At 34.7% G+C, this 11,500-nt stretch overlaps 1 protein-coding gene across 2 annotated transcripts in view; it reads left to right on the plus strand.

Moving 5' to 3' along the window:
• The window catches only part of LOC112142554 (gamma-aminobutyric acid receptor subunit beta-2), a 59,776-nt gene that overhangs the window by 25,787 nt on the left and 22,489 nt on the right, over positions 1 to 11,500 (plus strand). For both annotated transcript variants that reach the window (XM_024265994.2, XM_036215180.1), the window contains one exon: positions 3,688 to 3,908. In XM_024265994.2, coding sequence (XP_024121762.1) covers positions 3,688 to 3,908 — 221 coding nt within the window. The remainder of the gene's footprint in view (positions 1 to 3,687; positions 3,909 to 11,500) is intronic.

The following is an 11,500-nucleotide window of genomic DNA, read 5'->3' on the forward strand; positions in this document are numbered from 1 at the left end:
CAATGTACTTGTTTTTCTTAACATGAACAAATGGCAATAAACTCTTAAACTTAGATGACCATAAAGTTTTGACAAGTTCTTCCCGCCAAAAGTGTTGTTGCGATATTATGGAAGAAGTCATTTTGAAATGAACAGGAAAAGCCCTTCTACTGCCCCCAGTGGAACAGTTAGGAATTACATGGTAGAAAACATCAAATCACATACAAAGGGTTTTTAGGGAATGTTTTGATCATGCTAATGGTAAGGGATCTCAAAAATGCACATATCAACTATAATATGAATGGTTATATGGGGGTTTTGTCCCAGTTTACTTAAATTACTTCTTTTCCTATCATTGTGCTCCACCCCCCTGTTGCCTCTATGCTATTTATGTCTTCTAGAAGAGCTCAGTTCACAAAGTCTTTAAAAATGGCTGTCAGCCCCCCCAAGCCAAACATGGCACAAATAACAACAACAAAAACATGACAAAACCTATTTAAGTCAATCAAAGACTTTAGTGAGGAATGCTGCTCTCTTCTTCCTGACTCCATGCAGTCGGCGTGCATGCATCCAGTTCCCAAGGTGCAGTGGGATGTCAGATCCGTAGCCAACAGGCATATTCAAAAATGCATGTTCAGCCTCTTTGCCGGGAAGTGGATGTGCCAGTCATGACAAAAAGTTCCCTGAGACAGCAAGTTTTTTAACTTAGTTTTTCATGGATGATTGGTGAGCTTCTTACATCGCAAAGCAACATGAGCATCTGACTGCTGGCTTGACTGTTTTACCATGTCCTAGATTTATCGTTATGGGATCCTACTGCAATTCATCAAAATCCAGCTTCTTGTTCATAAAATATTAACATACTGTAAATGTTTCAGATGTATCTGAAAGAAAGTTCATCCTTCAATGTGGCCCAAATGTAAATTCCAGTGCAGTCAGTAATATTTGTTTTGTGCTACATTTTGATTATTTATTTTGCTCGACTAGACAAACTATCTCTAAAGGCATATAAACTGTTCAAGGTAAAAAAAGGGTTTCAATTCTCAACATGCCCCACAGGTACGCGTCCATTTTCAAGAAATGATGTCAACTCGGTGTATCGACCATCACTTCCCAACTCACAGGAAACAGTTCTACAGAAGCAGGGTTGTATTTTCTGCAGAGAACATTCCACCAACACTTGTTAGCGATCATTCAGTAGCATTTGCTTCAAAATAGAAATACAGAAACCTTTGAGAGCACAGAGAAAGACTGAGGCAGACTCCCCTGCAACCACAAGTTCAACTATAAAGTCTAGTTTTTTTGTATTTTATGTGATTTATTTATTTATTTATTTTTTCATTTTTAGACGGTAACTCCCAAATTTGCAGTGAATAAAATCCACTTAGATATAGGAACGGCTGTTTTTCTATGGTTGGATGTCATGGTAGGATTCTGCATTACAGTTACTGGTGTAAACTGCTATGATAATTGAGTATTTATTTATTATTTACTCACTATGAAGTAACAATGACACGCTATAAATTAATAAATCTTCAGTCAGATGACGGTGACATGTATTGTGTGTATTTTTGTTGTTTTGTATTTTTTTTGTCGTAGTTGAATTAATATAAGGAAGCAAATAAGCTTCAACTTCTGCCAATCTCCCCTTCAAACATATTTATCGTTCTGTCAAAGAGACTCTTAAATGACTGACTGTAGTTATCAGTATGTGCATGAATTAATCTATTCATATTTTTAGATGTTTGAAAAAAACTTTTTTTCTGCTGGGTGTGTAAAAAGACAAAGTTTGTTATAACTAGACCTACTGAGTCTGCCATTTTCACCACCCTCAAATTTTGCAGTGTCACAACTTGTTTAAAAAAACACATGGACAAGGAGGATGCTGACTTTTCATACATTTTTATATATTTTATCACCATATTGTTTTGTCATTAAAATATTAAAAGACGAGATCTGAGTATTACTACCTCGAATGACCACAAATTCTTTTAGCTGGGGGTTTTGTATTCCACCATTTACTACATTATCCTGATCTTTCCCCTCCTTTTTGTTTGTTTTCTGAAGCTAGAATCTAGCTAAAGTGTCATTTTAAACCCAAAAAGTAGAAAAAAGGACTAGTAAAAAAAAAAATACAGTTAAGGAGATTGGGATATTGGAAATAAGTGACCTTATAAGATGAATATTCCAAGTTATGATGGTGTGATGACAGTGAAACACTCAATTGTTATAGATTTTATTACGTTTCCTGTACTTTTTTAGCTATCCCAATAAAGATTAAGTTCTTTTTAATATAATCAATTTTTTTTTTTACAGGTTCTATTCAAACAGTCAAAATGATTGCCATTGTAATTCTAGTCGTAAAACATTGAAGTTCTCTTAAATTTATTATTTTCTCAAACTCTTATCGTTTTTGTCATCCGACTAAATGTAAAACTGATATATTTACTGTTTTTGTTTTGTATGTGTCAGTAAAATGTTGAATGTTTGTCAATTGATGATAGATGCACCCCTCAAATTACTGTTATTAAAACTATGTAACTAGATAATAGTTTTTCTGTAATTGTGTTTTATGCTCAGTTTGTGGTCTAAACTACAGACTTTTAATGATCCTCAAGATGACTAAATCCACTCACTGTGATCTAGTAACAAAAAATAAAATAAATAGAAGGATGTATATTGACATGATTGCTATGATTTATAGGTTTACTTCACATCAGAAATGATGGAATAACACAACAGAAAATACAAAACACTGATATATCAAACCCTTTTTTTCAGATATAAAGTCATACAATGGCTGAAAAATGAAGAAAAAATAATCATAAATTAACATATGTAATTATGCATAAAATCATTATTTAAAGTCAAATACAGTTTTGTTTTTTTTTGCTTAAAAGGAATGTGAAAGTTTCCTTTTTTTAGTTTAAAGGGCAATATTTTTCTTTCTACAAAATTTCCCCAAAGCAAATATTTTCCTGCCTATTGAATATTTTCTCCAATAAAACTATTTATATTACTAAAAGTAAATAAGTAGAAGGAGGAGAGCACAGTAGTTTATTTCCTCTTTATAAGGCTGAAAAACAACTCGTCTTTGGTCCCTTAAAGGCTGCTTGAAATAATGAGAGAGCGTCGTCTACAATTTAGTTGGACACAAGCAGAATTGATGAACATGTTACGTGCATGCGACAAAGTACATCTATTTCATGCCCAAATCTAAATCTTAGACAAATGGCGATTGTCAAAGGAAATGGAGCAAAGTTATGTTTTAGTGAAATGGATTTAGAGGTTGCTTGGAGATAATCTTCCTCGTCTGGAACATGTGCTTTCTCTTGCTGTCTCATCTGACTGGATGTTTGTGAACCAAACGCACACAAGCACAAGCGGTAAACCAACTCAAGAAGCCTCGCACATATGCTCCCCTTTGACACAAATTAATCGACCAAATCTGTCGAATACACGCATACTGTGTACACGCTAAAAGCTAGCCATCTGTCTCTGTCTCCCCCTCTCTGCCACATGCGTGTCCTAACTTCCTGTTTCATTGAACTGGAGAAATTCCCCGTTGATTTGTGTTCGGTCTTTCCTCCAATATTGATGCCACGTCTCATTTAATCTTGTCAGTGACTTCTGGGTATCTTGAAAGTTAACCACCTCTGTTTTTGTTCCCCTCACATCTATCTTCCTCCTTTCTCTCTGCACTTTCAGGACTACACACTGACGATGTACTTCCAGCAGGCCTGGCGAGACAAGCGGCTGTCCTACTCTGAGATCCCTCTCAACCTGACCTTAGATAACCGCGTGGCCGACCAGCTTTGGGTCCCCGACACCTACTTCCTCAACGACAAGAAATCGTTCGTCCACGGCGTCACGGTTAAAAACCGAATGATCCGACTGCATCCGGATGGGACGGTTCTGTACGGTCTAAGGTGAGATTTTAATCTTTTAAAAACAGCGTTGAGCGCACAAAACATCCACTTTTCATCTACCGGTGCAGAAAGAGTATTAGGAAACACTTTCGAAAGATTCTATTTTAAGACCACACAAGCAACCTGGGAGCAAAAAAAAAAAAAGTAACTTCCATGTAACAATGAGTCAACGATTGCTAATTTGAACCAAGCCAGTAATTAGCTCATTAGAACCGGATGAACAAAATTACTGATGTGAAGTGCAACATTGCCCCTGAGTGCAAACCATAATGCAGATGACCTACTTGTGTCCTCCTTTGCTGGATCATCACATCACCAACAAAAGCTCTGTTGCAACAATTTTGCTTCTTTTCCACTTTGGCATTTTTCATCGACAAAACTGTACAGCTGTGATTTGAAAATGAGATAATCTGCAATGTATTTGGCCTTCACTAACAAATGCTCAACAGCCTGAGCTGTATCACATTAAACTCATCAAAAAACACGTTTAATGGTTCATTTCCAGTTTAGACGCGGGTGAAGTTTGTACTTTTCACCAGCACCGCTAACAAAACACCTTCTGCTCAAAGCTAGCACTATTCTGAGCGTGTTTGTTTACCTTTTCACACCATTTGCCCCACATTATTCAGCTTGTCAGCCCCATGTCCATCAAATGTTCACACATGTAAGTCCTGGGAGGATTGAAAGAACAGAACACTTTTTTTTCAAACAAAGACCTCCACCACACTTTTTCTTTGTAGTCATCCACAAGATGGATTGGTGACTGATTGGACCTCAGTTGTACATATTAGAGTCAGTCGGCTAAATTATTCAAAAATAAAGTGCTCGTTTTACGGTGTGGGAGCTTGTTTTTTTTTTTCTCTAAAACTACAACTTTCAGTGGTTTGTGCTTTTTTTGCCAATAAAAAACACATTTAAATTCACAAAATAACTTTAAGTCAGTAGATTTATTCTGCAACTTTTAAATGTTTGAGTAAGGCATTTGTGTTTTTGTACACATTCTTAAAATTCTTGTGGTTTTGTAATATTATGAAAATAGAAGTGTAATATTTCAATTGAAACTGCTGTTGTAAACCGAGATTCAATGAAAGTCAAGCATCATTATTGAACAACTACTATTTTTTAAATAAAAAAATAACTTTACTCTACATGTTTTATATAAAGCTTATTTGTAAAGTAAACTCTGAAAGTGTATCTATCCTAAAACTGAGGTCAAAAAGTTTATTTTACCCCATCGGGTTAAATAAAAAGTTCTTAAAAATATTAAAGAAATCTTAACCATGAATGGTTGACAATTGCCTAAAATATTAGGGCTATAGAACAGGAAGTGGGTTTAAAAAGGATTAAGAAAAGGTCAGAAACTGTAAAAATAAACCCTCAAAATGTTGATCACATGGCTACAAATTTATTTTCACAGTTCCAGCAAGAGAAAAAGCTCATGTGAACTTTGTTTAATTAATCATGTAACATTTCCAGGAAGTTTGGTCTGCCATAAACTATTGAAGAGTCAAATATGATATTAGTGTCGTGCAAAATTTCCCAAATGGAATGAAAATAATATTAAGGGTAAAAGAAGCAACCATCTGTCATGTTATAAAGCACGTTTCTTCTTTCCAGATTCCAAAAGCAAAAAACAAAATCCACCAGCAGACAAAATATTAAAATAATGCATCTGCCTTTTTTTTTTTTTTTACAACTCCTAACCTAATTAAATCTGGTGTGCAAAACAAATACTTAAAAGTGCAGCTCATAATCTTCAGGAAAAGGAGTTGGACTATTCCTCTGGACTGTAAAGCTTATGTGGTGCAAATATTACTTCGGATGAAGTGGGATTAGACTAAAATTGGGAGAAGAAATCCATCACCCTTTGGACTTCATACCATTTAAGTGGGATGACCAGACTTCTATAAATTCCAAACTAGGTCATTGGCTCAGTTAGACCTTAAAATGTACACATTTTTCTCCTTTTAGAATATTTCTGTCATAAATGCTGAACTTGATGAAGCAAATATAAACTGTGAAGTAAACTGTGGCTGTTCAAGGCTCCACTAAAGCCTAAAAACTCACATTTCTCACTGATCAGGGGTTTTAAAGTGTTAGTAGTGATTGTGCGCACTGATTGTCTCATAAACACGTCTGTGTGGTTGTTTGACGGACCGTTCACCGGTCCAGCTGGTGTACTGCCTCTTTCATGATTGATAAAAACACTGAATAATGAGGCCGTGGGGGTCCGTGTTTTATTATGTACTTCTTTCCTGAAGTGATGATTGTTCTAACCTTTGAGTGCACACAAGTAGACAGCAATATTTCAACAAGCTGCATTTTTATTGACATTTTAAAATAACAGCATTTATTAGCATAATTCACCGAGCATTTGAAATAAATGTCAAGAGTAGTAATATTTTCTTTCATTTTCATTGTTTTCATTGTTGGCGGGTGGGAGGCAGCTGGCTGCGCTCACACAGTTGTCTTCATATTCTACATGGAAAGTGATGCATCTGTGTTACTCACACCTAATGTGTCTCTGAACTATTACTGAGTCTTCACATACAACATTATCTTTCTTTGACCTCAGACTGGTAATCAACTTTATTTTCAACCAATTCATTGAAAATATGATCAAATTGACAAGATTTTTAGGTAAAAATTAATCCTGTTTGAAAGGCTTAGTAGAAGGAAGTCATTTCCTTCCAATAAGAAAACATTTATAGAAAATAACACCAGCCTGACAGCAAATATTTGAAATAATTTGATGCTGATAAAGCCAAAATCTTCATAATTTCAATAAAAATAATAAATAAAACCAAATCACCACAATTTTTGATTGACCATATTTAAACTCATGATTATTATATGAGTACAATAAGCTAAAACAGATGAGTTACCTTTTTAAATGTTATTTTATTTCCTTTTTTTTATGTAATTTGTTCTAATATTTAGGGGAGGGTTGATAAAATGATTAATTGATCCTGATCAATCTAAGCTTAATAGATTAATAATTGATCCATAAAAGCAGAGATTGATCTAACACATATAGGTAAAGTTCACTAGCTTGATGCTAACGTATAATGGAATTTCCCATAAGACGGCTAATAATAATGCTCAGTCGATCTAAACATACATTGCTGACTAAGCATCTTTACATACTCACAGGTATGAATTTCCAAACTCTAAAGAAAATATTTTTTAAGTCACCATTTGTGGTTTTAAGCACTGTTTTTGCTCATACTTTCTATTTTTTCTGAACTAATAGCACAATCGCCACCTAGTGGCTCCCAGGAGAAGAAGAACAATGTTTACAATGTTAATGATCTGAACACTTTTGAGAATCCATACAACACTGTATTGTTTTAACAATCTCAGTATAATTTCACTAATAAAACTTACAGTATATGTCAAAATCATGGCGACGGATCTGAACAATACTTTGAGTTACAGCAGATACATTCAAATTTCTGTCACAGCACTAGCGCTCATCATCATCTATCAAAGGAGACGTCAGCGTCTTATTAAGGCCATGGAGTGGCAAACTATGTGGGAAATGCAACAGATGAAATGATTTGGGGAAACGGTGGCTGGTGATTTTACAGAGGAACTGTGGATCCAACAATTCCACATGACACCTTCAACTTTTGATGAGCTGTGTGATTTCTTCTCCTGCACTGCTAAGTGTGGTATCCGGTTGTTGGTCATGTGACTTATTTTGAAAAAAAATATGTTTGCAAAATATGTCAATTTTGATACACCTCAAAAACCACCTCCTCCAAAATAAAGTTTTTTTTCAATAATGGTGTGTTTCCTTCCAATGGGCGCATTTTTTATTGTAAATCCAATTTACGCAATTTGATAGTAAAAAAAACTCAGCTACAGAGAATGAGGAACATCCCTACCCAACAAGCATTTTATGCTTTTCTGGCTTTTCATCTGATTTTTTTTTTTTTTTTTTAACTCCTTTGGTTGCTGATGCAATACAACACATACTTGCTGTAAAATTTGGAGTATGACCCAAAAGGAAATGGAAGCATTTGGGGAAAAAAAGAAATAAAAATAATTTAATATTGTAAAGAAATCAAATAAACTAAAGGACAACAACAATCACTCAGTAAATAGGAAATGTTTAAAAGAAACTAACAAATTATTAAAGGATGGATGGAAGGAGGAAGAGAGGGACGGATGGATGGATGGATGGATTAAGTGTTTTTGTAAAACAGTAAATAAACACATAGGTGATAGAAAAAATATTTGAAAATAATCAGACAACTAATAGGATTTTTGAATTGATACAAATTTGTAAAAAAAGAAGTTCAAAGGAGTTTGTAAACGGCCAAAAAAAAAAATAGCAAAGATTCTCACAAAACCCATACAGAAATGAAGAAATGAAAAGATTAGTTTCTTGGAAAACCAAGCAGTTTCATTTAATCTTTTTTTCTGGGAAACAGTGTCACTCCAGGTGTACCATGAGCAAGTTCTGAGTCTCAGTTAGGGTGACCTTTCAAAACGGTGGAAGAAAACAGAGAGAAATGGGAAAGTAACGGGGCGGTGATTATCTCTGCTGTGGAACAGAGGATTGTAGGTAAGATGATTCTCTCATTTGGCACATTTTTATCTGTGTTGTCAGGTGTGCCTAGCCGATTATCCGCCATGCTGTGCTGGTCTGTGGCAGCTCGCTCATTGGAGTTAAGATTTTTCCTCAAGACGAGAGCAGAGAAAAGAATGGCAGCCTAATATTCACAGCCTCCTCCATAGATATCTCCATATTTTTCTTATCTACAAACAAAGAGCCAGCAGTAGACCCCCCGTCTTTGTCTTTTTAACCAGAAAGTTAAATATCCATGAAGCGTTGTGATATATTCCAGACAAGAATTGTGAGGAAACAGGCACAGCTTCTCTGTAGTGTCATACAGCTCATATTTATTTTGTATAAAACACATTATTTTGCAGAAAATGTACAACAATTTAAAAAAAAAAATGTAGCAAGCTTTTATAGTGTCAATTTGAGTTTTTTAGTGACCCAAGCTTCAGAATATTTCTGATCAAGCTCCACAAAAGAAAAATGCATTGTTTAGGAAGTCAGTAGTTGATTGTTTTTTGGTTAAAATAAATAAATAAACTAAAAAAAGATATATTTTTCATATTGCCTTGAATGTAGGAGATAAGAATGAATGGTAAACTGTTTAAATGTTGCTGGACAGCTTTTGTAAGAATGTGTTTACTGTTGTAGTTTAAAAAGAGAATTCCACTTGAGTGTTCTTGGAAATCCCTTTCCTAATAAAGAAAGAATTGAATTTAAAGCCATTTTTCTGCCTCGTTTAAATGAAGCAACTCTTAAAGAAATTGGCTTCAATGTAAAAGCAGTTCATTTGATCCTGTTTCTTTCTCATGAGTCGATGTCAACGGCATTAGAAGATTCATATCAGGTTTGCTTCATGGGTTTTTGTTTTTCCAGAGACTCACTTGAAGGCATTTCAGCTGATGGACAGATTCAAATGATATTTTCTAGAGTTTGGTAGAGTTGATTTCATTCGCTTTAGGTGTTAGGGATGAAAACCTGACGCCTGTTCATCACTCCAAACATTTGACAGCTTCAACTAAAACCATTTAATTGATAATTCTAAAAAAAAAATTGGGAATAAAATCTAACATTTTAAGTTTATATAGAGAATGTGTTTGAAAACTTTTGATTAGCTCAATATTTACCTTTTTTTTTTAATAAAAGTGCTGTCAGGCTTGTTTGTGTGCATCTGGATGTTTATTGGTTTCTGTGAACTCCGTGGTTACTGAACTCCACGGGTGTTCGGGAAAGCAGTGAGGATATTGTCTTAATGATTTAAAGATCAATGTCTTCTTTTCTTCTTCTTGTTTCCAATAACTTAATTTTCAAGTGGAAAAAAAAGTTTTAAATCTAAATCAAAGCAAACGCAAAAAACAAAAACTAGTAGTTTATTATTGAAGCTCAAAGGAGCAAAGCTTAACAGAGACCTTGAGGTTTTGAGGCAGACACTTGTCTGAATAAGTAGAACCACAGTGTTTAAAAAGGATTTTCATTAGGAGTGGGCGATGGTGGGAATTTGGGTATCGATCTGATACCAATTAATTTCAGAGCTAGTATTACCGATATCACCTACAGATGTGAGAGAGAGTGGGAGGAGGGCTGTTTACTCTGCCAGATTGGGCAGCTTCCCGCACGAAGTGGGTGGGTATTTACTCAAATTGGGCTGTTTTTTTGCCCGATCTGGCAACACCGCAGACAGATAGCATTTGCATGAAATCCGTAAGTATATTTTGGCTCTTTACTGCACATATTAAATGCAGCAAAAATATTGATCTCATCACGCTATATTGATACTTCACTCTAGTATCGATACTGTTGATATTTATCGACACGTCCAGCATTTGTTTTCATCCTTTAACTCCTACGACAAGAAGCAATAGTGTGTATAGATGTGTTTTATTACATACTTGTATTACATAAAACATGTATTACATACAAAAAATAGCATTTCCAGAATTATTCTTTAATCAAATATTATTAAAAAAAGTTTTGGTTTGGTGTCGGCGATAGTAATTACTTGGTATTGGCTTGATCCCCAAACTGCCAGTATAGCCCACCCCTAATTTTCAATTTTAACAACTTGCAGTAACAATTATCAGACAATGTATGTATATATATATACATATATACACACACATGAAAAAAATCTGATTAGTGAAAACATGTTAAAAAAAAGGACCCAGAGGCTACTTCCTGTTTGGACCTTGAGGGGGAGGAGTCACTCTCTCCAGTTCTTATTTATAGTCAATGTTCAAGCATGGATGTCAAGGTTTAAACATCACAATGTTGTGGCATTACTCGTAAAATTTCACTGTGATCGCTAAAATCATCTTTACCCCAGTAAACTAACATCGATTTAGCTGTTTTTGGTTAAAAGTGATGAACCATTTTGAAAGTTATTTTCTTGAGGTTTAACTAGTTTATTTACTTAAAAAAAAAAAAAAAAAAACTTTTTAGAGATGCAAAGTCCTTTATAATTGAAGTTGGGTGTCATGTTATGTTATACTTAATTTTTAATCATTTGTACTATGGAAATTTTTTGAATTATTAAAACTAATATTCCATTCATATTAATTCAAAGTGTATATCTGTACACTTTGAATGTTTCTGTTAAGAAATACTTTCAAACTCAGCTAATACTAAAACTAAATTTTGAAAAATATAAATAAATAAATAAAAAACTAGATTAAAAAAATGAAAATACATCTTAAAAACAGGATCAAATTTAATAAGTTTAAAACAAAAAAAAGATATGCTTCAGGATGATGTTGTGAACTTGTAGTTTTTCCTGAAGAAACACATTGCAGCCACTACCACACTGATTCCTTTGCACCCCCCACTGTCACTGCTGTCCCACTGATCCCCGTCACTCACATCTCAGGTGGGGCCAGACAGAGGCCACATGGATTATCTAACCCTGTTCAAACTGGGACAGGAGGATCAGCTGGGGCTCTGTAATCGGGTGTGGTTCTTTCTGGGATCGGTAACAACATGACAGTGACAAAACATTTACATCCTTGAATTCAAAACTGAAGGTGTG

This window comes from Oryzias melastigma, linkage group LG14 (assembly GCF_002922805.2).
Source record: "Oryzias melastigma strain HK-1 linkage group LG14, ASM292280v2, whole genome shotgun sequence".
Classification (NCBI taxonomy): domain Eukaryota; kingdom Metazoa; phylum Chordata; class Actinopteri; order Beloniformes; family Adrianichthyidae; genus Oryzias; species Oryzias melastigma.